The sequence below is a fragment of the Sinocyclocheilus grahami genome, unplaced genomic scaffold (genome assembly GCF_001515645.1).
Source record: "Sinocyclocheilus grahami isolate Dianchi unplaced genomic scaffold, SAMN03320097.WGS_v1.1 scaffold106.1, whole genome shotgun sequence".
Lineage (NCBI taxonomy): Eukaryota > Metazoa > Chordata > Actinopteri > Cypriniformes > Cyprinidae > Sinocyclocheilus > Sinocyclocheilus grahami.
In genome coordinates this window covers 1,273,195-1,301,073 of record NW_015505285.1, presented here as the reverse complement: position 1 = coordinate 1,301,073, position 27,879 = coordinate 1,273,195, and the positions used below count along the sequence as shown (strand labels likewise).

The window sequence follows — 27,879 nt, the reverse complement described above, 5'->3', positions numbered from 1 at the left end:
GTTTTCTTTTTATTATTCTTTGAGGTGACTTTGGCCTCCTGTGTAGTTGGGATCCTTCAGTGCTGGCAAAGTTGTAGATTTTACTGGCTATAGTGTTTACTTATACAGAAGCAAAGAGTTTATTCCTTCTTTTTAGCCCCAGGAACCTTTTCTCTAATCCTGAAAAGCAAACAGAAAATTAAGCAGGTTAATAAGTAAAAAAATAAATAATAGAATTTCAATCATATCTATACAGAACTCACTTTCCCATTATCGCGTTAACCTGGGTGCGCACCAGTCCTAAGTACTGATCAATCTGTGTCTGAAAGGGAGAAAATGAGTGTGAGGATTCACCATACACACTATGGATGTCAAAAGAAAATCATTCGCAATGGAAGGTTGTTTCTGCCAAAAAAAGGATTGGATATAATTATCTTTTATTTTGTGGCAGAATAAAAAAAAAAAGACAAGATATTAACTCTAAATTGCGAGAAAAAAGTCAGAAGTGTGAGGGTTTTTTTAATCCAGTGGTGGAAACAAGTTTCCATAATTCACTACTTTTAGTTTTTTTTACTAACTGTACTTGAATAATTTATTGGATTGTTTACTTGATTCTGAATTATAGGAATAACTTCAAAATGAAAGTTGTAATCTATTGTAGCTTTTTTTTTTTTTTTTAAATAAAGTTGAATGTTTAATAGCATATTATCACTCAAAATTGATATTGAGTATCATGAAATTTCACTGTTATAGGAATCAATATCCTCAGTTCTGATATTGTGGCAAAACATGGACCCTAAAAAAAAGATGGTTGTGGGGAATGGGAAAACATTACCTGGTACTTCTCGTAAACCAGTGGCATGGTAAACATGGAAACCACCGCTAAAGAGAGAAAGACCAAGGAGAGATACAGTCAGGACAACTGAGCAGCGCTCCCAGAATGCTGTGTGATGTCACTTGATTACAGTTGTTTGAAATGATAACACCCTGACCTACAGCAGTGTGTGTGTTTGACAAGGAATTTTAAAAGGCGTGTGTACTTCAGATTTGGATGGAAATCCGACAGCAAATGCACAGCACAATAAAAACTGTTAAACATTTCTTAAATCATTTCTTCATTAAGAATCAGCACTGATATAGGAGAAAGGTTATCAACTTTTCATTTAAAATTCCAACTAGCTGACTCCATCCACTGGTTTAGAGCAGGAAAAATGTGTACTGTGTATAATAATTGTAATAATGTTTCCTTCTGTATATTTGATCAAATAAATGCAGCCTTGGCGAGCTTAAGTGACTTTTACAAAACATTTTAAAATCTTACCAACCCTAAACGTTTAAATGGTAGTGTGTGTTTGGCTGTTTTCTTACCCAGAATCAACAGGGTCAGGCCATTAAACAGAGCTCCAACATAGGTCAACAACCACATCAACACTGCAAACTAAACACACACATATAATGTCAAATTATCTTCACAGCTTTTAAATCTTTTAAATGAACACTCAGTAACTCTTCCCACTGTCTAACAAAATTAACAGCACTTATCTTTAAAATGATGTAAACCTACATGAGTTGAAGACTGCAATCATATTACTGGCCTAAAACGGCTGCTTTATTCTACATTGGGTGGACGCCACTCATGGTTTAAAATCACATGAGCCGAATGCAACCTCAAAAATGATTGGCCACTTTTGGTTCCAAAATATGCCTACAAATAGTTATTTCCTGTAACTGAAATCTTTTGTGTAATACTTCATGCCAATAGATTTCAAGACTACTGTTCAACCAGTGAAACAGAATTAGAGAGTGCACCTTTAATACTAAAGGTTATCACGAGTTTGGCTTTCACATTGAAATTGCATAAGTATCACAGAAAATTAGGGAATGAAATACTCAGGAATGGAATGTTCATCAGCTAGCATGTTTTCACCTTTATGGAATCGACCAGATCCTGAACCAGGAACAGCCTGCGAAGCTCCTTCATGGTGAAGTTGATGTACAGCTGGGTCTTATCCACATACTTACTGATCTGATCTGCAGACAGAGCGATCTCCACCTCCAGATAAGCCCTGAAAAGAGAGAAGCCATGAGAGTGAATGAACAGATTCATTGCTCAATACGTACAGAGGCGAAAGACACAAACTGAGTGTCGGACTAACTTTAAGGGGTGGCCCTCATCGGTTTTTTGCACTGCCTGCAGGACTGATTTGTAGACTCGGAAACTGATGGTGGCGGAGAGGACAGCCAGAGCGAGATATGCTATGACACTCACCACGCTGAACTGGGTTAAAGAGAACAGCAGCAGCAACAGGCTGCCGAACACCAGCCCGGACTGCTTCACATTCCGCCAATGTAACAGATCTACCACTGAAGAGGGGGAGAAAAACAAGTAGAAGTGTGATCAGAACAAGAACCATGTCCGTTCTTATGTACGTTTGTGCACAAATTTTACTGTGAGAAATTACAGCATGAACCTGATTGGTCAGCATCAAATCTACACAATCACAGGTTGCAAGTCTCTCTACACTTGTTCTACTTGATTTGCTCTGTAAAACATTATTCACGTAGCCGTCACAATTGAGCAGCTGTTTAGTATTTGTTACACTTATGTAATAGCCATTTACTCATCACTACTAAAAGAAGGTCTCATTCACTATATATGTACATGAAATAGGACATTCCTGAAGAATCAACCTTTATTTCTATAGCACTTTATACAATATAGATTGTGTAAAAGCGGCTTCACAGAGATAAACAGGAAATAACAGAAGCCATTATGAAAACTCTGCTAAGAAGATTTAGGTTCTGCTGTAAAGCAGCTCTCAAAGACAATAGTGTGTTAGTTCAGATCAATAACAGTTAATCGATCAGCTATAGGCAGCAGTGTTATTCATCTCAAATCAGTTCAGTGTTGATTTAATTTAAGTTTAATACCAGTGATTCAGCTATAAAGCAGCTCTACAGAAAAAATAATGCCACTATCCAGCTTAATTCAGTTCAAGTTTTGGCAGTCAGTGTGGTCATATAGATAAATTACTTTAAAGTTAAGTGTCTTTCAGAACCCAACTAAGCAAGCCAGAAGGCGACAGTGGAACCCTATCAGAAATTTCATTTAGTTTTATTCATTTCAATAATTGTGACTTTTACAGGTCTGGAAATAAATTTTTTTAATTCTCTTTTGAAGTTTTTTCTTGACTATTCATCATGCATTTTCCATAAAGAGAAAATGTGTAACCTTGAGGCTATATGTTTACACCTGTCTACCTCCCACAGCACCTGTTGTCAACTTATCTAACCCTAACCATCTGTGTGCACACTCATAATTTAATTATTGCTGTTGGGTAAGACAGTACAAATAGTCACGTTATCAGAAGTGCTGTAATATAATGACCACACATAAAGTGAGCTATGAGCCTTCACCATACTTGGATAAACTTCTAGAAATATAGCAGTGGAATGGAAAGATGCAAGGTTACAACTTTTATATTGCAGGTTTGGTTTTGGCAAGTGCTTGAGTATATTCACGTCAAATGGAACTGATAAAAGGCAAAACTTTAGGTTACTACCGTAACCCCGGTTCTCTGATAACATGTTCCCATAGTGAGATACCGAACAAATGTTAAAAAGAGAACCTAGTCTATGGTGAAATTATCACTCTATATAGGGGAGATACATTTATTTCTACAGCGTCACTATAGACGTGTACCATCTTAAATTACAGTGGTAATCCCCCTTGGCGCAACCTAATGTTAAGTGTCTTGCTCAAGGATCACCCCTTGCAGTTCAAACCTTTTGGTTACTGGCCCCCAACATGCATCTCACAATCATTTAGATACAAAACTGTACAACTACCTTTCAAACCTACAAAGTAGTCCCACTGTTCTCCAGGAGCAAGTCATTTACCAAGTACTGGGAGCATGCAGCATATGCATTAAACAGATTAAAACCAAGCACACTCAATGACCAAATATAACTTACAAAACACAAAACAAATGCTCTTTCCTGCTCTAAGAGCCTATCCTTACTTCAAACATTCTGGAGCTTGTATTTGCTATTGATGTGAATCTGACTGATGATGAAGAAATAACATCTTCTACTACTTATCTGACATGCTGCTTTCCGTATAATATTTAGCAGGCAAATATCAGTGTGGTAATCATTACAGTCCAGGATGCTGATTGATCAATATAGTCTCTTATAGAAGCCTCTTATCCTCATCAAAGCTGCATTTATTTGATCAAAAACAAAGTACAAACGGTAATATTATGAAATATATTATAGAAATATTTTTTGGGGAAGTCGTGGTCTAATGGTTAGAGAGTCGTCTCGTAACCCAAAGGTTGCGGGTTCGAGTCTCGTTCCGGCAGGGATTGTACAGCGCTCTCTCCCACCTTCAATACCACGACTGAGGTGCCCTTGAGCAAGGCACTGAACCCCCAACTGCTCCCCGGGCGCCGCAGCATAAATGGCTGCCCACTGCTCCCACTGTGTGTGTTCACAGTGTGTGTGTGTGCACTTTGGATGGGATAAATGCAGAGCACTAATCCGAGTATGGGTCACCATACGTCGCGTCACTTTAGAAAAGATCACAATTTAAAATACCAGTTTTTTAATTTTAATGGATTTTCAAAACGTAACTTCTTCCTGAGATGGCAAAGCTGAATTTTCAGCGGCCATAACTTCAATATTCATTGTTACATGATCCTTCAGAAATCATTCTAATATGCTGATTCACTGCTTTGCTGTTCAAGAAGCATTATGATCTAAGTTTAAAACAGTTACTGCTTAATATGTTTTGTGTATTTATTTCAGTGTTCTTTGATGAATAGCAAGTTTTATTTGAAACAGAAGACTTTTGTAACATTGTTTTTTATTGTCACTTTTGATCAACAATGCATATTGCTAAATAAAATGACCCATTTCTTAAATCTTACTAACCCCAAACTTTTGAACGGTATAGTGTATATCGCAAAAGCTATGAACCATCTGTTTGGTCAGCATTGACCTGTTAATTTTGACCCATCAATTTGGTCACCCAAAGATAATTTCTTTGCATTCTTGTACGCAAGTTCTTTCAAATTATTATGATACTTCACAACCAAGCAAGTGTGTAAGATGGTTGACAGGTTTCAAGCACTGTAAACTAGCCTAGGTCTTTCTTCTCTAACTGCTGAAGGAAAACACATTCCACCTTTCCATCACCTTTCCAGCCAGATATCACAAAGACAACACAAGTAGAACTTGTTGCCATGAGAACCAGCAGATTGAGATCTCTGAATCATCTCTTCAGTCTCTGCGGCAAGCGAGAGCTCCCTGTAACTTCTGTATGTTTTCTTTTTTTAGCATCTGCATTTTTACACCTTTTGCTGCTGCTTCAGAAGAAACCGTTACACACTCACAGAAGCTGGTCTGTCACACTCTAGCGTGTGCATGACATCTGTAGTCCCCTGTGTGATTCTCCCATCAGTCCCGCTGGGCTAAATTTAGCCTGGCAAAGCTTAGAGGAGGGCAGAAATATCGGCCATTTTTATCTCGAGATTTTTGCTCGAGCTTAAGTTCAAGATGAATTGCAGACTTCATATTCGACTGATAGTTAAACACACTGACAATTATTCTTAATAACTTCTGATGGTCTCTAATCAATACTAATGTAAAACAAAAAATACAATAACATAACTATTAAACTATAACCTTTGATGATGATACTTGCCTGCTCTGACAAATCCTTCAGTTAACCGACTCTCTAAATAGAACAAGAATAAAAATAGCAGCATTCACACTCTTTTTCCTAACACACACCTTTAAGTATTTACTTAACTAAAGCACTGATATAAGACTATTGTTTAAGGATATCCAGTAGTTAGCTGACTTAACATGGGCTATAAAATCACATATGGACACTACAGCACCACTAAATTCATATCCATCCATCAAAACCAGTTACATCTGTAGTTAATTCCATCACTATAAACAATAGTCTTAGAGATCCCTGATTTTTATTCTAAAACACCAAAGCTAGCAGAAGACAGAGAGAGCTACTGACCTGAACCACCCATGACTCAGACAGCACGAAAGAGAGAGAGAGAGAGAGACAGTGAGTGGGAACGCACACAAAAGGGGAGAGAGAGAAAGGCAGAGAATGAGAGGGAGGGGGACCGGCTCATACTACCATTGGCTAATAATGGACACACACACACACACACACATTCATACATACAGGGTGACAAATAGCCCAGACTGAAACACAAACACAGTCAAAATTCACAATTATGTGTGACCCTTTTGCAGAACCTAATTAATCCACCTTGTTTCAAACGTCCTATGTGGCGAGTGTGTGTGAGAAGAGAAAGAAAGGGGGCAGCAGCGGTTGCCATAGATACAGTGTTCCAGTTTCCTTTACACACATTGCTTAGGGGGCCAGCTTGAAATAAGATGGTGGTGGTGGTGGGGGGGTAATTGTGTGCGTGTGTGCTGGTGTTTAAATGTCGGAGTGTAATTATAGCATCAGAGATGCACATCCAGCTTGACAACCAGGCTAACATTATATCACTTCCTGAATGAAAGGTCATTGCCACGGGCAAAGGCCTATATGGAATATGGAAGTTAAATTCTAGAAGTAAAAATCAGATTAATTTTTTCCATAGGGGTTTTGATTTTTATGGATAACTTAAAACAGACTTAATAAAAACAGACTGACTGTGAGCTACAAGGTTGTTAATCAATGGCATATGCCACTAGCTGGGATTATTTCAACTTTTAAAAAAAATAATTGTGTTCAACATCACAAATCCTGGTGAAACACATTACCCATGGTTCTGCAAAAAAATGGCATCAAATTAGAAAATCAAAACAAGTTGCAAAACTTAAAGCACTGTAAATTATCTAGCTAATCTCACTACACTCTCAAACTACTTAAATGTTTGAATATGTATGCACATTTCGCAACAGTTGCAAAGTATGTTGTTTCTAGATATGCAATCAACATCTTTAAATCAATATTTCTCCATATTTTGTGTTTATTTTCATTACATTCCCAATTTGTATTTATTTTAATCATATTTGCAATGCTCCATGGGATTCTAGTTCATTCTCTCATTAAAGTTGTTAAGCACAGTCTTGTACATTTAACTTTTTATATTAAAATAATGTTTTCCTTCAAATAAAATGTTGTAATATTGTGATTCACCTTGTAGCTGTTTGGTTTGATTCATGGCTTATAACTTTTAATTAAAGACTTTTTTTAAATCCCTAAGGCAAAAATTAATGGGAACCAAGGAAGCTGAAAAACTTTGGGACTGAAAGCCTGAAGGTTCAATCAAAATGGTTGAATAACTTAATATACTGTTGTAGCGCATCATAAAAAGATTTTAATAAGTTTTAATAAGCTAGCAAAATGCTAAGCTAGTACACAAAGCTATGAAATGCATCCTGGACCAGAAAGGGAGCATGTGTGACTGCCTTAAAACCTTCTCTGCACTTCTGACCTTCACAATGCCCAAGCATGGTGAGTTACTGCACTATATTCCCATTGGACACTTTATTTTTGACTTTCCATGTACATTTTTACTCCCTGTCTGTCTTTGTTTACCTTGCCACCACAATTACAAATTAAAATGAAATGTCATTGTATGACTTTATTCTGCAGAACACAAAATAAGATATTTTGAAGAATGCTGGAAACCAATATTTTGGTTACCATTGACTTTCACAGTTTTGAAAAAAAAATTCTTCTTATGCTCTAAAGTAAGAATGTCATGCTGGTTTGTAGCAACACAAGGGTAAGTAAATAATGACAGAATTTTCTGTTTTTGGCTGAATCTCTTCAAAACAAGTTAACAGAGCCTTAGTCTTCCCTGAATCAACATGAATGCTGTTTTTGTCACATTTTGTGCCAGTTTAAGTTTTAATTAGGGTTGGTAGTAGCTTATCGGTTAATGATCTGTGCTGCTGACACAAAAATCTCAAAAATAGGTGACCCAGGCGCCAGAGTTACTGCAATCACAATCCTGGTACTCATACATTGTGCTCCTAATAAAGACCCCATACAACACACACACAATCCTGGAAATTCCAGCGCTAAACAGGAAATGGAATCCAGCCCCACCAAACGATACAAATATAATTGAAATCTGGAGGGAATATATGTTCTTAATATTCACTGATTGGTTACGCATAACAGGGAAAGGGTGTGTCAAGCTAATTTGAGGCAGAAAAATACCTCTATATTTATAGACACAAATAACTAAATATTGATAATGAATTGAAAATGCACATTTCCATTCAAAGGTCTACTAAACTAAACTCCAGTATCTCAAATCATGCATAATTCAGGTAAATCTACCACTTCATATTTTACATATACTGTGCTCGCTTTTGTAAAATGTAATCAGGAAGAATATTCTGTCCTGGCTTTAGAACCCCTGTTGTTTTATCCATTATTTAGCACATTAGAGCAATTCTTTTATTTACTTACTTTTATTTAATTACTTGATACAGACAAATGTATATGGATGAGTTCAAATAAAACACTTCCTTCAGGCCTGTGAGTGTTTTAAAAATACAGCACTGAATGTTTTATATATTTATGAGTTGCTTTATGCATGTCTCTGTGTGTGTGAGAATGCAGTAAGATGGGTCTAGACTCTAGAGAGTTTATGAATCATCAAAAAACAAGAAATTATTTCATAGTGATGTCATACGATCATGGAGGGAAAATGTTATGTCATACAAATAGCATAAATATAGAGACTAAACTGAGTAGAGTAAAAATGTATGTTTGTGCTGTTAAATGATTATGAGTAGAATTTCTAAATTGTTTAAACGCATAATGCTAGGAATAGATTTAAGATATATCTACTATGCATTAGTTTAAAAGGCCCTAAACATATCCAAGTAGGCACCAGAATATAATAGAAATCCTCATGTGGACTCTTTTTTTTCACTTGGCCCATGCCAAAACAACCACCCTGAATACTCTAGCAACGTCCTAGAAACCATTAAGAATGCCTTATACCGAGAATATTGTCAGGCCAATTATAATGTTGTGAATTTTGCATCTAGTTACAGACAGTAGTTTCAGCAAACACAACCATACACAAATACTGTAGCTTTACAAACACAGACTGTCAACACTCACACAATGCAGTCCCCATAAATGGAGTGCCTGCACTCCCTCCCATCACCATTTATCTAGGTGGACATTTAAAATGTGCCTGCCAATGTACTAGAATAGCCTAGAGAATTCTGTTAGTTTTTCTTTTAAAAATATCCTAGCTCACAATTTCTTACTCTTGCATGGAGGCTCTTTCGTTCTCCATGTATCATGGATGCCTGTTGAAGAGAATGATGTAATCAGGATGGGTGTGACCTGGTTGCTATAGCGACAGTCTCATCCAGAGCTGCTGTAACCGCGAATGAAGATAAAAACAGCCTCAACTCCGTTCCGTGGCAAACGGAGCCTAATCTAACGACACAGCGGGGTTACCATATCAGCATTACTATGAAGCAGACAGACCACCTGCCATCCCTCATCCCAATACAGATGCCTCTCCCCTCTTCTCTTTGTCCCACCGGCGCAGAGACAGAGGCTTCATGTAAAACGCAAAACCTAATACACGCTCAAATATACAGCATAAAACACACAAGACGTTGTAAAATGAGTACCATAAAACACGGTTTTATACAGACAAACACGAAATCTGTACCCTGCCCTCTCCAGCTGCTCCAGGTGCACTCTTTCTTCCCTTTATCCATTTCTGTCGTTTCTCTCGCTGCTGTCGTCTTTCTCTTTTCCCTTTCGCAGATCTTATATCTTCCCGAGACCCACTATCTCAAGCGTCCAAACAGCATGAATGGCCAGAAAGGAGAGAAGAGAGCAGAGGAGAGACAAGCTAATGCTACTCAGTGAGGAAACGGAGAAAGAGAAAGAGAGGGAGAGTTGCTGCTCTGCTGGATGAAACAGCAAACACTGCAGCCTCCACCGCAGAGAGCGGAGCGAACCATATGCAACGCCCGGGGCGTGATGGGGGGGATTCAGATCAAAGAGGCCCCACCCTAACAAAGCTAATACATAAACATTAGCGAGGTGCGTACGACTTCATGCGGTGCTGCGTAGACCGATCGGCGGCTGACTTGAAGCAGTGCATGCCGGTTAGAAATTTTGTCCGACTTGAACCGGCGCCACGTTACTGTCACGTGTAGCATCAAAGTTTCAAGAGCAGCCGGCTGACTCAGCTTTTTCAGAGCAGGCTTGTTTGAGATGAGCAAAATCTGCTCAGAACCAATCACCGCGAGTTATGACCGACTTGCTCTGATGTCATGCTGACATGTGCCAAAAAACTCTCAGGACGGCTAGGCAGCTGTGTCGGATTGTGCAGTCGAGCGCAGTTGCTCTCCACCGACTGCGCTTATCAAAAGCATGATGGGAAACGATCATAGACTTTATAAAAACATGGATGTATTATCCGTGACGTCACCCGTAGGTTTCAGAAGAGCGTTTTTGAAGCTCAAAGTGGGCAGAGCCTGTCATCGCCATCTTGGCAGCACGTCACAGCGCGTCACTCCCGGATAATCGAAAATGGGCAAAGAGGCGGAAGCTGGTTGCTGAAACCACGCCCACCTAGCTCGCCGGTGACAGCAGCGGCAATCCACCTGTCACTCAAGTGGCCACGCCCTTAATTATGCAGAACTTTAAGGCTTAATATAATTTAAACGGATGAGTTATAAAAAAATTCACCCCCTCACAGTTGTCATGAAGGCCAAAATTAGCTATATAGACCAACACCACTTTTTGTACCAGGCTGTAAACATATTTTTTTCTGCTGTAAAGTTGGGCATTTTAACATGGGGAGTCTATGGGACTAGTCTCGCGTAGCCAGACCTTCAGACTGACGGCTGAAGGTCTGGAATTCATGGCAGCTTTCATTGGTCAAGGCCCGCCCATGAGGTCGTTTGATCGACATGTCAAACAACCAATCACAGTTCATTTCGTTTCAGCGTCACGTTTCGGGGCGTGGAAATGTCGCCACAATAACAGACCGGTGTGTAAAACTCTTGGATGTATTTTAAAGATTCTATGCCGCGAACTTGAAATATTTCAAATACTTCTGAGAGTCCAGCATTTAGTTGATCCTGATAAGCACTCATCGTCACAGTTGTAAACACGACGGCTTTCTTCTTTCGTCAGGGGGTTTGGCGCCATGGCATCTTTGTTTCCAGGCGGAACGTTAAAGAACGCGACACACACGTCTCCCGGAAATCCTGTATAATTCAACCAATCCGATGACCACTTCAAAACTCCTGAAGTGTTTCCACTTTTGTGTGCCGTATGCATCAGACGTTCAGCCAAAGGTCCGTGGGCGTGACGTCTGAGGCTGAGACTACTATGGCACTGACTCCCTTTTGGAGCCAGGCGAGGCGCATCTCAAACAAGCCTAGCGACTGCAGGAGCGCTGATGACAACACAGCTGTTTTATGATTGGCCAAATTCACCACCTGACAACAATTACGTGTGTTCCTAACATCTTCAATTCTAATACTGCTCACAAATCTGTTTTCATAACAGTAAAATAATAACAAAACATACTTAGTCACTGATTCAGAAGCGCCTTCTTTGTTTGCGTGCACATTTGGGCGGCATTATGCTAATATTTCCACATAGTGACGTAGACATGTGGGGGCGTGTTAGAACGAGCCGTTTTAGGTTGGTGTGGCTGACTCTGAACTTTTATAAAGAATATCTCTTTGGATTTGAGACTTTAGTCTTTGCAACTTTACAGATCTTCTTTATGCACCAAGAGCTTGTAACACTCCAAAGAGAAAGGAAAACTTGAAATCGCATCATATGTTGAACTTTATTCATGAACAGCTGGCGCTGTATTAAGCAGTTTATTAAAAGTGTTTCTGTTGCTCATGAAAACGTTTCAGAAACGTCTGTGTATTTGACAAATATTGCATTTAATTCACTTCATCTGTGATACGAGTATACAAACACAGCGCGAGCGTCATTACCGGGAGCAGAAAGTGTCCGACTTGAAGTCTCCACTTTCAATTCCGCCCCAGACTGCAAGCGGCTACTCTCGCCGATCAGTCTGCGCAGCGCTGCATGAAGTCGAACGCACCTATTGTTGTCGGTTCAAAATGAGCGGAGTCTGCTAGGTTTTTATCTTGCTTTTTTATTTTACTGCATTCACACTTTAAAAGAATAGCAGGCTAACATATGTGGAAATAAATATCCTTATATTATCCTTATCCTTATAACGGAGTAACGCATATTAATTCAAAATTATAATGAAAATTATAGTGACATATTATTAATATTCTCATTGCAGAGAAACAGAGACTAAACAAACAGAGAAACATAGAAACAAAAAGCAAAAGAATAAAGCAAAATAAAATAAAAATATTTTAATATAAATATTTTAATACAAAATAAAATAAAAATATTTAATTTTTTATTTAATTATTTAGCTTTTTCCCTTCTATGTTGGCCTTTTGTTTCTGTTGTAATTAATAACATGTATATATACACACATACATGAATGTTATTAATAATGAATATTATATTAATAATTAGTGTATATATACATAAATATATATATATATATATATTAATATAATATTAATTATATATGGGATAAATAAGGATAGCTCAATTTAAACATTTCATAATTTTTGGACACTTCACAGTTGTGTGTAAATTAATGAATTAATGTAGTTTAGTTTTTATGTTGTTAAATAATAATAATAGTGATGATGATGATTTTGCACAATAATATTTCTGAATCAGTAAATACACTGTCTGTTTTAAGGTATTTCAACAGCAAGAACCGACGCAAGAAATGCATACTTGTGCATGCGTTCATGCGTCGGTACGTGTGAGTAGGTCTGGTATTCGATGATTTCAGTCATGGCCACTGATCTATAATAGAGAAAAATTTAGAAAATAGATAGTCATTGTATATAGATCAGTGGTCTTGGCTTATTCATTTTCAGCATCTTCTCTTCTCTCTAAGGGCTCACCACGGAAACAGCTTAAGCTCCCTCTCTCCCGTGTTACCATGGCAACAGGCTGATCTGTGCTGATCCAGATCGTCTCAGAATTGCAATGTAATGTAGAGCGTTATTGTTTTAATATCACCACATTAAAAACACCAACCTGTTCACACGAAGACACACTTTAGCACTACTGTGATCTGTAGTTAATGTTCTTATGAAGTTTTTCAATGATAAAAACCCAAAGCTGTGTTACATAATCCGGCGGTCTCTCTCGCCCTCTGCAGGTGATTTACGGCAGCGCTGCCGTAAAGGCGTTGACCTCTTTTTCTAACATTCCAGAACCTTCAGTTTCAGTCACCACACATATGTGACTGGAATATGTGTTAAAATGCAATTCACAACATTAGACTTACATTGCCTATCAATTATAAAACATCTTTGTCAGTTTATATGTAGCTGCCTGTAATTTTGTAATATAAGAAATTAATGAATAAAGGAAGCAATATAGCATAGCAAATGAATATTTAATCAACTGCTGTTCCTTCAGACAAAATGAAGAAAAGCACTTCATAATGCTTGACGCATCATACGTGCACTGTCCCCATTTTACAAGAGGATTATAAAAAACTGTTTACAACAAGAGAGTCTGCTTCTCTAGAAAGAACCACTTGATCCAAAACAGTTCATATGTTCTAATGTTCATTCCTCCCACTGCTGTCACAAATTCATGTCACTCGGGTTCACGTAAACACTGAGAGACAGACTAACTCTTGAGATGAGCATGTTAAGAGCTGTGTTCTGGTTCTGGAGTCAACAGTTTCATAAACAACACATACTCCTGCTATGAATGTACAAATAAAGAATTCCAGTTTTATTAATGGGTCTACAGAAGATTTATTATTATGAGCAACAGCAGTACGTTTCAATTTAAATGTCGTTTAAATGTGCAACCTTAAAGGGTTTTAAAAAATAATGACATCAGATCTGCAATATCGTTTGGGTCAGTGTACACCACTGATTGAGCTTTTTTGCTTTTTCTTTGTTATTTTGAAGTTATGTTAATAAGCCACAGAGCAGTTGTTTAAACCCACCACTAGAGGGAGATTATCCCCTTAATTCAGCCTCGACCGACCCCAGAAAAGAGTGGATCTGCCTGTGGCTGTGTGCCTGGCCAGTCAATTTCACAAGCAGCATGTTTGTGCGAAGGAACTTCTCAATGAAACTGATTTCATACCAGCTTTCAAGGGACCATGATGCACTCTCAGAAAAAAGGTACAAAAGCAGTCACTGGGACAGTACCCTTTCAAAAGGTACAAAAATGCACCATTTAGGTACTAATATGTACACTTTAGGAACAATAAGGGTACATTTAAGGGTCTAAAATGCAACTTTTTGGGGTAAATAAGGTACAAAGGTGTACCTTTAGAAAGGCTACCATTCCAAGTGACAGCTTTTGTACCTTTTTTGCTGAGAGTTTGTAATGATGTTTAATTATCTAAAATAAATTCTTGTGAGCTTTTGTGATAAAAAAAAAGCATTTCATGACTAAATGGTCAATTTATTGCCAGAAATTCGAAGTACCATTCCAAGTGACAGCTTTTGTACCTTTTTTGCTGAGAGTTTGTAATGATGTTTAATTATCTAAAATAAATTCTTGTGAGCTTTTGTGATAAAAAAAAAAGCATTTCATGACTAAATGGTCAATTTATTGCCAGAAATTCGAACATTTATGAATTAATTTACTACATCAAATCATAAACCTATGCTGCTTTCAAAATAATAACAGATGAAGGCATCTTAGACAGGATGTTACACAAATACTGGATGTTCTGTAATGCCTTACGTAAAGGCTGTTGATTTGTGTTTTTTGGACATAGTCATTGTCTCTCAGACTCTCCACCATCGATTCAAATTAGTCCTTGCAACATAAGCAGGCTTTTCTAATTAAACTTTTATGGAAAACACCAGCTGTGACAATAATCTGCTCAGCACTGCTTCCTCTGAGCATTGTAGAATTATGAATTGGCATGACTACGCATTCAAAGAACAGATGATAAAGAATGAGAACAGTGAGCTGAGTTACAAAGCAAATCCAGGAAACTTTAAGGAAAATTTACAAAGCAATTCCAGGAAACTTTCAAGAAAATTTAAATTAATATTTTGGATTCAATACAATAAAAATTAAGGTTCGTTTTGATTATATATTACAGAAATGGTCTCTTATAAATCATACGGTGTTTCTGATTGATTCAGACTGTAATTCGCTGTTTTGAAACATAAGTTATTATCTGTGCCATACTGTATGTGTTTAATTCACTATAAGAGACGACTCATAAGAGTCCTTTGTTTGTGAATCTGAACTAGTACACAACCCAACAGAAATACATTTCTTGCCATTATTTCGTGGTTCATGTTTTTTATTGCATCACATTCAAAACAGACTGTGAACTCACATTCAACACTCAAGTGAAATATGACTTTTTCCTTTTGACTTTTGTCTGGCATGACACTTTTGCAACAGGAAAAAGATTATGCTAATTAAATTATACTATTAATACATCAATTCTGAATGATCTACATAAGTAAACTACTGATTAAGTAAACCTGTGTTGCTTTTAAGATGCTATGATCATAACATCTATTTAAAATTGTTTCTGTTTTGAATGTGTTTTGAGATGCCATTTGGTGATAAACAGTACTCCCACATCATCACATCATCACTTCATGACACTCACCACCTCTCATCACAGCTGTCAGGCAGTGGATGGTCTCTGCATCACAGTGCTAATGTTAGCTTGGTTCCAAATCTGCAATCATCTAGAACAGTGGTTCTCAAGCTTTTTGACTTCAAGGCCCCCACTATGTCCAACACAATATTTGAACGTCCCCCACATTGGCTATTAGAGATATTTCCTCTGGCATTTTGCTTGTTGCCACAGGGAATGTTAACATAGTAAGGTAATTAAATATTATTCGTTTTCAATAAAAAAATTTGTTATTGAGGGGGAAAATAAATATGATGTCAGTATGCATCTATGATTTTTTGTGTTTTCAGCATATTCATTAAGCTTAATTGGAAGTTTGCTGAGCCTTGGTTAAGAACCACTGTCCTGAACTCTCTGGCTGATACTCTAAAAGCAGCCTTAGGATCTAAAATTAATTTTGTGTACTGACTAATTGAAAAAAGTTACTGTCCATAAATATTTCTTAAAACTGTATTATGCATTATTTTCATTTTAAAATGTCTTATTTAAAAAATGTTTCACTAAACTAATCACTAAAGTGGCAAAGTATACCCATAGTGAGTTTTTACTTGAATTTTCTTTTTGGTGGCTTAATATGAAAAAACTTTAATAAATTAAGCCAAAAGAGAAAAAAACCTTAGGCATCCTAGACACATTTTTACAATTTGATCTAAACCATTATGTTATAGTTCATACATTTAATTTACCCTCCATCTGCAATTTTGACTCATTAATCAGTGAGGTTCTCTTATAAAAACTGTTATTGTAGTATTTACAATTATATTACTTATTACAATTTTTAATTAGCTTTTATTTTTATATTTTCACTTTTCATATTAAGTTTCAGTCATTTTAATATGCTTTTGTCATTTTAATTTTTTGTTTTTGTTCTAATTTTTTTAAATTAAATTTTTTCATCTAATATTTAATATTTTCTTTCTGTTATTTCAGCTTTATTTCAATTGACATGTTTTCTAATTAGTTATAGTTATCAAAAACAGTGCTGCTTGTAGGAAGAATAACGCAATGCCCCTTACCTTTCTGTCTGTTGATGCTTTGGAGGAACAGGGACAGATCAGCCTCTTTCTCTGTGGTGAAACTCACGATACTGCTTTTGCTTTTATTCTCCTTCTCCTGACTGGAATGCTGCTCTGGAGTCACTGTAGACGTTCCCATTACCGCAGGCCTGGGTTTGGTGGACCAGCTGTCCTCTGGTTGTGGCTTGGGCCTCTCAAAAGGTACGACTTTCTCTTTTTCCTTCTCTTTTTCTTTCTCTGTTTCTCTCAAGGTGCTAGCTGGGGGGTCGGTGAAGGGAGAGGCCATAGCGCAGGAAGTCGTAATGGGCTTAGAAGACGTGACGTCTGTGGTCAGGGGAGAAGATATTTCTGGAGGTTTTGGGGCAGAATATTCTTGCTCCCTCTTGGGACTTTCCTCAGAAGCTGATTCGATTAGCAGGTCGCTGTCGAGCTCCGCCTCCCTTTCCTCTCTTAACAGACTGTAGAGTGGTGGGTTGCTGGATTGACCAAAGCCCCCCTTGGAACCCCCAGAGAGGTCAAATGGGTTACTAACACTGACCTTGTTGGTTTGTGGGTTACTAGCTTTATCAGTGGCAGATGTGTAGCTGGTCTGCTCAAACGGGTTGCTTGCTTGACTGAATCCGCCTTTTGCGGGCGTGGTCTTAGATGTCAGATCATGTATTGGCGAATCAGGTTCGTCAGCCACTTGCTCAATTTCTGAATCTCCAGACTCATCTTCACTGCCTTGAAGGTCTTGAGCCCATGGGGACGAGGGTTTGGCTGAGCTCTTGATGTCCTGGGCTTCAGGAAGCTTGGGGTGAGAGCTGATGCTGCTGGAATCTTGGGTGGAGCTCACAGACTTCATTCCTGCAGGCTGGAACAGCACATCAGACGGAGACTCTCGACCTGGAAAAGAGAAAAGTGACAGAAATGTTAGAATTCAAGAACAACTAAAATATGAGAGAAAGATTATAATACATAAGTATTAATAATATACTGAAATAAATGGCAAAATTTTAAATGATTAGGTGGTATTAGAGGCAAGATAATATCACGACTATAGATCAGTATTTTTCTGCCAGCAATAATCAGTTTACTTAACTAAATAAATAAAATAAAAATATCTATCTATCTGTCTGTCTGTCTGAAGTTATTAGAGACAATGTAATTACACTACAGATCAGTGATATTTTGCTTCTAATACTCAGTTTACTTAATTAAATAAATAAATAAAAATATCTATATAAATAAATAAATATCCTAAATATAAAATTCAGAATTGAAGAAACATTTCCTTTGTAACTCATGACTGTGCATTTAAATCTATCTATCTATCTGTCTGTCTGTCTGTCTGTCTGTCTGGGCACCATACAGACTTTATTAAAGAATTTGAGTTAGTGCTGGCTGCAGATAAAGTCTTAATTGTTGGTGATTTTAATATCCATGTTGATAATGATAAAAATGCATTGGGATCAGCATTTCTAGACATTCTGAGCTCTATTGGGGTTAGACAACATGTGTCAGGTTCTACTCATTGTCGAAATCATACTCTAGATTTAATACTGTCACATGGAATTGATGTTAACGGTGTTGAAATTCTGCAGCAAAGTGGTGACATTTCAGATCATTCTCTAGGCTTGTGTAAACTCCATATAGCTAAAACTGTAAATTCTACCACAAAAGACTTTTGTAAGTAATCTTCCTGATTTATGTCAATTCCTCAGCATATCTAATAGCTCAGAAAAACTTGATGATGTAACAGAAACTATGGACTCTCTCTTTTCTAGCATTTTAGATACGGTTGCTGCTTTACACTTAAGGAAGATTAAGGAAAACAGTTTGACACCGTGGTATAATGAGCACACTCGCGCCCTAAAGAGAGCAGCCCGGAAAATGGAGTGCAGCTGGAAGAAAACAAAACTAGAGGTATTTCGTGTTGCATGGCGGGAAAGTACCCTATCCTACTGAAAAGCATTAAAAACTGTCTCTTTTAGAAGAAAACAAACATAACCCCAGGTATTTATTCAATACAGTGACTAAATTAATGAAAAACACAGCACCAACAGGTGTTGACATTTCCCAACAGCACAGTAGTAATGACTTTATCAACTACATTAATTCCAAGAGCGATACTATTACAGATAGAATTGTAACCATGCAGCCATCAGCTACAGTATCGCATCAGATAGCACGCTATAGAACCCCTGAGGAACAATTCTACTCATTCTCTACTATAGGAGAGGAATAATTTTATAAACTTGTTAAATCATCTAAACCAACAACATGTATGCCCTATTCCGTCTAAGCTCCTAAAAATGGTGCTTCCAGAAGTCATGGATCCTCTTCTGACTATTATTAATTTGTCATTGTCATTAGGATATGTCCCCAAAACCTTCAAACTGGCTGTTATTAAGCCTCTCATTAAAAAAACACAACTTGACCCCAAAGATCTAGTTAATTACAGACCGATCTCGAATCTCCCTTTTCTGTCAAAGATACTAGAAAAGGTAGTATCCTCACAATTATATTCATTCTTAGAGAAAATGGTATCTGTGAGGATTTCCAGACAGGATTTAGACCGTATCATAGTAATGAGACTGCTCTCATTAGAGTTACAAATCACCTGCTCTTATCATACAATTGTCATACATACATTTGTCGATTTGTATATTTTTATTCCTTATTTACTTGTTCTATTTAAAAAATTTTTTATTTATTGTTATTTTTTATTATCTGTGTTTTTTTTGTTATGTCACTGTCATTCTGTTACACTGTGGAAGCTTCTGTCACGAAAACAAATTCCTCGTATGTGTAAACATACCTGGCAATAAAGCTCATTCTGATTCTGGTTCTGATTCTGATCATCTGATCGTGGTTGTATCTATGAGTGCTACTGGATCTTAGCGCTGTGTTCGACACTATCGACCTCAACATTCTTTTAAATAGACTAGAAAACTTTGTTGGCATTAGTGGAAGTGCATTAGCATGGTTGAAATCGTACTTATCTGAACGCCATTAATTCCTAGCAGTGAATGAAGAGGTATCATATCGATCACAAGTGCAGTATGGAGTACCTCAAGGCTCAGTACTAGGGCCGTTACTTTTCATGCTTTACCCTTGGGAGATGAATCAGGAAACATGGTGTCAGCTTTCACTGTTATGCTGATGACACTCAGCTCTATATTTCTTCGCGGCCTGGTGAAACATACCAATTTGAAAAAGTAACGGAATGCATAGTCGATATAAAAAACTGGATGACGAGTAATTTCTTACTGCTAAATTCTGAAAAAACAGAGGTGTTAATTATCGGACCTAACACCTCCGCATGTAATAACCTAGAACACTGTTTTAACACTTAATGGCTGCTCTGTCAATTCTTCATCATCGGTTAGGAACTTAGGTGTGATATTTGATAGCAATCTTTCCTTCAAAAGCCATGTTTCTAGCATTTGTAAAACTGCATTTTTCCATCTCAAAATGTCAAATGCAGAAACGTTAATTCATGCGTTCATGACCTCATAACCTCAGGGGCGTTTCCTCCGAGGAGGCAAGGGAGACAGTGTCTCCTCTCCTCAAAATTGGATGAGAAAATAATCGATATTACAAAAATAAAACAGCGCAAACATGACTAAATATGATTGTAAAAGTCTAAAAGTCTCTCGTTTTTATAAAGTAACACTGTCCAACAGCGACACCTGCAGGTAAAATTACAGCGGAGGCTTGCCTCCCTTCGGTCCATTAACTTTCTACAGAGACCCCTTAGTGTGCCGTGACTTTTCTATCTATCTATCTAACTGTCAGATGTTAGAGGCAAAACAATAATCCTACAGATAATTGTTTTTCTATCTATCTATCTATATATCTATCTGTCTGTCAGATGTTAGAGGCAAGACAATAATCCTACAGATCATTGTTTTTCTATCTATCTATCTATCTATCTATCTATCTGTCTGTCTGTGTGTGTGTCTGTCTGTCTGTCTGTCTGTTAGATGTTATTAGAGGCAAGACATCTATCAATCCATCTATCTTTAACTACCATTACATTTTAACACTTTTTAAGCTTCTTTAACTTTCAAACTAGGCTTGACAACTTTGCTTTTCTAATTAAAAAATAGTTACATTAATTTCAATCTATTTCAATTATACTCCCTTACTTTCAAATTGCAATCTGTTTGCTACTTTAATTTAAATGAAATTCAAATGGATTAGGCTTTCTCAATTCAATTTTGAATGGTGCAGCAGGTGGATCACAAGGGGAAGGGATCTACCTGTAGGGGAGTGGTTAGGGGAGTGGTTAGCTGAGGAGGCTGCACTGTCATCCTCCGGTTCTGACAGTGTTACCGTGGGAAGACCCTGCTGACCGAAACTGAGCACACTCTCTCTCTCGAACATGCCCCCTTGTGGAGACACTCTCACCGGCTGAGACTCTGTCGTAACAGTGATCTTTACAGGACTAGCACTCTGTGGCGTTTCCATCCTACGGTAAGATCGGTAATCTGCCATCTCTTCATCTGAAGGATCCTCCACGTATGGGAATGTGTGCTGCCCACCGGCCGAACCCTGTCTCTTCATCTCTGTATCTTCAGATCGAAGGGGGCTCTTCTCCAAATAGCGACCCAGATCGAAGGGGTCGTGGCTGGATTCTTTATTTTCCTTTTCATGAATCTTAGGCTTGAAATCCTGAATGTCATCTTCGTCTTCTTCATCATCATCTTCGTCATCTCCATAGCCAGACATGAAAGGCTGCTGCTTGTTTTTGGCATTGCCCACACTACCAAAATCACAAAGGTCATCCCCCATGTCCATGTAGCTGTAATGGTCAGTTTTGTGTGAGCCCTGCAGGGTCGTCTGATGGTCTGAGGGGTCACCTGGGGTCATGCCGATGCCGGAGTCGGTCCCGGTAGGAGCAGGTGGGGAACGGTTGCCCTCAGTGGAGAAGAGAGATGCACCATCATTAAAAGGATTAGAGGACTTTGAGGAAAGGAGAGAGGTGTACAGATCACCCTCTCCTGATGATGACTTCATAAACATGTCAGACAGAGAGTCATCTAGAGAGAGAGAGAACATAAAAATGTTATTAGTAATTAATGGATGGAAAAAAATGGAATTGGAAAACGACTTTTTATTTTTTATTGAATTATTTATTTATGTTTGTGGTAAAAAAAAAAAGATTGGATGTAAAAAAATATTTGCATGGTGTTTGTTTCCATTATTGGCTCTTGAATGTGTGCATTTTTGTGCTGATGCACATAAAACAACATCATAAAATAATATGTTTTATTCATATGATAATGTGCATTCAAAGATACAATTCTTTTTCTTTTTCAAAAAGCAAAAATGCATGATATGGTACTCATGGATTGATTTTTAATCTAGTAATCCCTTGTGATTTTTGGGTGGGGGTGGGGGTATGAATGCAGGGTCTGAGTCTGAATGGGTTAACCGTAATTGAATATATTTGTAATTGAATATATTTGTTTAGATAAAAGTTTATTTGCGTAGAATTCACTGATGGCAATAATACATAAAATATGTTAGAATAGCTCTTCATATAACACTTTAAAGCACATAGATGCTTAAAGCCTCTCAATTTTGCCTATACAGTCGACTCCCGGCTGAGCCCTGTGCAGGAACCAGAAGTCAGATTTACTACATTTAGAAATGTAGATGCTCATGGACTTTTAGAGTACATTTAGAGTATATTTGGGCATCTGCATATGAAGTGAAGAAAAGACAATAGACAAAGACAGCCCCACACAGAGAAAAGTCACAAAGTAAAAGAGCTGAACAAGAATCTATGCAGAGAATCAACATGACAGTCGATTCTTTTTCCAGAAGTGATGTAAATCTGATTCCCACTGGATTAAGAGGAAAAGCAGATAGTAAGTTTGAACATGTAGTGATATTCAGACTGGTTGAATACTGTAAACATACACAGCTCCCGAAGACACAGCTAGAAACATCTGCTCTGTCTCTGTGAAATCAGTCGAGTCTTAAGAGGATTAATGAAAGTTGGACAATGAACCCTGTTACTGTTACATCTCCGATATCACGTGCACATCAGCCTGTGCTAAAATTACGGAAGGAAATAACATCATAATGGACCAATGGCCAAGACCTTTTTTTTTTAAATAAAGCTGAGATAAAATATAAATATTAGATTAAAAAAACAACTTAAATGAAAAATAATGCTGCCTTGGTATCTACTGTACAAAAACTAAATCTGAATTAAAAATAAATTAAAACTAATATTTAAAAAAAAAATACACATACATTTATTAAAACTTAAACTAAAATTGAAAATATAAAAATAAAAGCTAATTCAAAATTGTAAATAGTACTATATAAAAAAAAATAATAAAATAATACTGCACCATGAAATGGAACCAAGTAAGTAACAACTTTTATGTGGCAGGAGACTCAACTCAACAATAATGTTTGGCATTAGTATGTTGCTAAGCTCATGACCCAATACTAAAATATAAAAATATATCTCACATACAAATATTGGGAACAAAGTCACTTTTTAATCAGACCAATCTGTTTTCATAAATCCTTTTCAGTACCGAATTAAGCATGATTAAATTTATTATCAATAGATCTCTCTCTTCCTCCACCAACTTTGATAGATTTTTAACACTCAAAAGTGCGTTATGGAATTGCCTTCTCAATTTTTGTTTGTGGACTAAATGTGGGAATATCAGACAAATGTGTATAGATCTGTATTCAGTGACAGCCCGTTTTTTCAGCAACCTTGGTTCTGGTATTTTTCACATTCATTTCAACCAGACATTTAAAAAATTCTTCAGTACAGAATTCTAAGCTACAGACCAAAACGGCCACAAGTGAAAAAGTTCTTTGACAAAGACAAAATTAGTTTTATGGGTGTGGCTGAATTCGATATAGCATCCTAATTGTACCATTTTAGCCATATCTTTGTATAATTAGAGTAGTATGCTATTCTGAATTCTGCCAGTGATTGGATCACGTCATTTGCAATGCTTGCTGGGAGTAGGCGGACACCGCTGAGCTCTTTTGGCAAGACTCACATTTCCATGGTAACAGTGACTTCTCTGATTGTTGGAGGATTATGGGTAGTGTAGTTCTTTGCCAGAAATTAAGGGGACAGCAGGCTCAAAAATGTAAATTTTGTGCGGACTCTCATACCATTCCAAACCTGCATAACTTCCTTTCTTCTGTGGAATAGAAGACACTGTGAAAAATCACTGTTTTGTGGTATATACAATTAAATTAATTGGGGTCCAATGTTATTTGGACTTCTTTTGTATTCTGTTGAATAAATAAAGTCATACAGGTTTAGAATGACATGAAGTTGAGTATATGATAGAGTATTGATAGAAAACATTATTTTACAATTAAGCTGAAATCACGTTGACTTGTCTGCCACCATTTTACAGCCTCAAAATTCTAGGTAGGTCTGTCTTGAAAGGTTTATACAATTAATTTCTCTACAGTGTTGCGCTCTATTCGAGTTGTCCTTGTATGCTGACTGCCTTTGGCTGAAAGTGACAGAAGGAATGGTCTTTTCACTTTCACCCTGAACTGTTTGTTGATCTTGCTTGGCCTCTCTCTCTCATGCCCGAGTGACTTTGTGAATGCAGACAGACAGTACACAACAGCATTCCTCCTCGTCTAGGCCTTTCCCCTCAGCGTATTAGACAGGCAGACAGAGAGAGAGACAACTAGGGAGAGACAGACAGTCAGAAGTGGATTATGGTGGACATATTGACATGCGTGAGCGATGTTACCGGTGGTACGATCAGAGTTACGGGATTTCTGTTGTGTTGAGCCACTCACCACGTGGACAGATCTTTTTCCAGCCCGTCTTAAAGATCCGTGAGCTCACAGACTTGGCTACTGTAAAAAGACTGCGATGTCTCACTCTCACTCAGCCTATAAATAGACCTCCCTCTGTTTATTTAAAAAGGAAGAATGCTAAAGACAGAGCCAACTACAGCCCAAACTGACATTGTATGAAAGACAGTAAGAGAGAGAGAGAGAGAGGAAGGGAAGAAACAAGAACCTTACCATAGCCAGAGTGTGAAAGAGAGAGAAAGAATCTTTGTGTGAGTGCATTTAAATGTGTTTAAGAAAATATGCGTATTTGGGCTTGTGTCCATGAGAGGAGGAAAGACTTTGTGTGTGTTTTTGTGTATGTGCAAGAGTGTGTGTTAAAGCTAACCAGTGCATAGGGGAGCTGAGGGATTTCAGGCCCTGGCTCATGAATATTTGAGCATGTGAGAGCGACTGCATGGGCGTATGTGTGCATGCAGTTTCCCCATAGCTAATAATAGCACTCTGAGCCATAATGGCGGTTCAATCAGACTCTTAATGGAACAAAGAGCACCTGCAGAAGCAGAAACTGACAATTAGCAACAGAAAAAAAGCCATGAAAGCGAGCTGCGATGGCTTTCCATATGAAAGTTTGAAAGCATGCGTGTGTATTTCACCTTATGTATTTTACATGCTATGTGTGATAGGCTGTAGTCACATGTCTCCACTCTGAAAGGGTTTCTATAGATACATCGCTACTTTATCTGTCACATTGATCCATAGAAACACTAAAAGCACATTAAACGATGCAGCATGTGGACAATTAAAGTACCACTATGAGTGCTTGGATGTCTGTCTCTGAAACTCCGATCATGTACACTTCCTTTTTGATAAGGTTCTATGTTTTATTATTGTCCGGTATTAAGTCCACATTATTGTCCACATCATTATAGGTTTAGGAATCAGGCTTTAAGACGCCAGAACATCTCATCTAATAAACTCAATGTTATTTTTTGTTACGGTCAGTTAGGATTTAGCTTAGTAGCTTAGAAATACTCAGAAAGAAAAAGTTCACTGAAAAAAAAAAAACTCTAGCTTCACAATGCAGGATAATAATTTCTCGATGAGATGTTGTTCATAGCATAAAAATAAGGTTGAAGCAACATCATTTATGGCAATAACACAAACTTTACCCAACATGCTTCCATAAATGTTGACATTCTGAACTAATATGAGTCTGGGCTATAGCCTACCTTTCTTCCACTACTCTTTGTTTTATTAACCACACCATACTCAAGAAAACTCTAATACATTCTCTAGAATGTATAATACTCTCTAATACCGATAATATTCTCATCTCTAAAATAGTGGTGCACTCAGTTATTTTTGTTTATGCATTAGGACCAGCCAATATGGTGGTCATGTTTGAAATGCAAGCGTTTGTTACTGTTGCCTGTGAAGAAATGCAAAGTTCACAGTCAGCCACAATTATTTTATTCAGTATGCAAATGTATCCAATAACAGGGGTTACCCAGACAAAATGAGCACTATTTGGCTGGTCATGTGATCTCAAAATGGTGGCCCCCGAGATGGTGCTCCATGTAAAATAGATTAGGCTACTGATGTTACTGGAGTCGTCATTTCAGAGGATATCATTTTCAAGTACTACTCATTTATTTATTTGTAGAACTTATTTCTTTGTGCACTTTTAAGGTCAGAGTCAACAAATCAGATGTAAATGACAACATTACAGTTTATCTTGAAATACATTAAATTGAATGTGACTGTCTTTTTTAAAAAGTTTATTGTACTACAGAAGGTTGAATCAGCAGGGCTGGCAACACACTCTCATTTCCTTTTTTGAAATTGTTTTATGTTTTCATGATTTCTTATGATTTCAGTCATATGTCTTCATACGATCTGCTTACACCCCACTGACAGGTTAGGCTTGGGGTTTACAAAACACATTGTGCACCTTGGGTCTGGCTGTGAATTTGAAGGCTGTACTGCTGTTGTCACTACTGTATGAACTGTCATATTGAGAAGTTTTAATAGTCTGGCTATGTGCTCCATGAAAAGGTTTATTAGAATGGTGGACAATGCCCAATTATTGAGCCATACCCTGTGATTTAGAACAGTGAGACAGGCTGAGGAGAAAGAGGGCAGAGAGACAGGCAGTGGGCACACAGACAAAGAAATTATGATTACATTATTGTGGCTTTATGAACACACATCATGATCAGAACTAAGAGTTCTGTCATCATGATTGCTTAATTCTAAACGCATCAGAGTGCAACATAAGAATGTTTTGTTTGTTTTATTGTGTGTGTCGTTTGTTTGTTTGATCGTGTTATTTGAACTACCATCTGTGTATGCAGAGACATCCATGCGCTGTCACACCCATGGCCTGCTACTGGGCTCTCTTCACCTCCAATTCATCAGCAGCAGCAGCTTTTGCTTCTTCTTTTCTTGAATCGCCGGCACGGGTGTCGCCGCTAAAACACAATGCGTAATTATAAAAAGCCCAAATTTACCTGTAGATGCAGTTTCCATGGAAACGCCACTTCCTTCAAAGGGATGGAATTGTTGCTTGGGCGCGTGCAGATCGTCCCGCATCTCGTCGAAACGGGGCCCTGCGCTCCCAAACATCCCGTTCTTCTCCTCCTCCTCCTCGAACCATTTCCCATCCAAACCGGGCCCCTCGCTCGAATTGGCGGACATGCTTGCAGTAGTCGCACGCAGAGAGTTTGTTCGGAAGCGAGAACGATTGTGAGAGATCGCAGAAGAAATTCAAAGATGTGACGCTTAATATGACCGATGCTACCCGTCTCGCAGCAGCGGAGCCAGTGGGCTTGATGTGTTCGGTTCAGTGTCTCGGAGCTGACGTCACTGTGTCTGTACGGCTCGCGGTTGGCACGGATTTAGGAGAGAGACATTCCGGTTAGAGGACGGTCCGTGTTCCGCGGGCGTGGTTCTAGCTACCTCACAGTACACATAATACGCACGCTATATTTAAGCTTTTTTTTATATACACTTCAGCGCAAAAATACATTCAGCGATTAATGAAACCGTCTGATTCTGACTTTTTCCTGATTATTGCGGATAGAAATGACTGAATTCGCAGGACTTGTTCTTAAATATTTTGATTAGCCAGTAGTAAATGTAATTTTATATTGTTTATGAATTATTTTATATTTTGAATGAGCTGTTTGTCAATATTTATCCTCTACCCATTTATTACTACTACCCAGTTTATTTGTGCTGAAATGGGATCAGATTGGTTAAATTTAGATTTATTTGATTTGATTTCTTCCGAATGATTCGTTTCTTTTACTTCTAAGTGCTCCACCCGT

At 37.8% G+C, this 27,879-nt stretch overlaps 1 protein-coding gene across 4 annotated transcripts; it reads right to left on the bottom strand.

Annotated features, from left to right (window-relative positions):
* Positions 1 to 27,506, bottom strand: rtn1a (reticulon 1a). Of its 4 annotated transcripts, XM_016276756.1 has the most exons (10): positions 27,061 to 27,506; positions 21,001 to 21,780; positions 16,754 to 17,638; positions 6,020 to 6,034; positions 2,136 to 2,343; positions 1,907 to 2,045; positions 1,348 to 1,417; positions 815 to 861; positions 243 to 301; positions 1 to 159 (listed from the first exon to the last, which is right to left on the bottom strand). In XM_016276756.1, exons 1-10 carry the CDS (start codon positions 27,245 to 27,247, stop codon positions 120 to 122), a joined length of 2,430 nt encoding a protein of 809 aa, XP_016132242.1. In that variant the 5' UTR covers positions 27,248 to 27,506; the 3' UTR covers positions 1 to 119. The 4 variants fall into 4 exon arrangements, with proteins under 4 accessions (XP_016132242.1, XP_016132243.1, XP_016132244.1 ...); XM_016276757.1 differs by lacking the exon at positions 6,020 to 6,034; XM_016276758.1 differs by lacking the exons at positions 16,754 to 17,638; positions 21,001 to 21,780; positions 27,061 to 27,506 and adding an exon at positions 9,681 to 10,067.
* Positions 27,507 to 27,879: the final 373 nt, after the last annotated feature.

Coding starts and splice junctions, on each gene's coding strand:
- rtn1a (XM_016276756.1), bottom strand. CDS start 27,247: ATGTCCGCCAATTCGAGCGAGGGGCCCGGTTTGGATGGGAAATGGTTC. Junction 862..1,347: donor CCTGACCCTGTTGATTCTGG/GTAAGAAAACAG, acceptor TTCTCTCTTTAG/CGGTGGTTTCCATGTTTACC. Junction 160..242: donor GTTAACGCGATAATGGGAAA/GTGAGTTCTGTA, acceptor TTTGCTTTTCAG/GATTAGAGAAAAGGTTCCTG.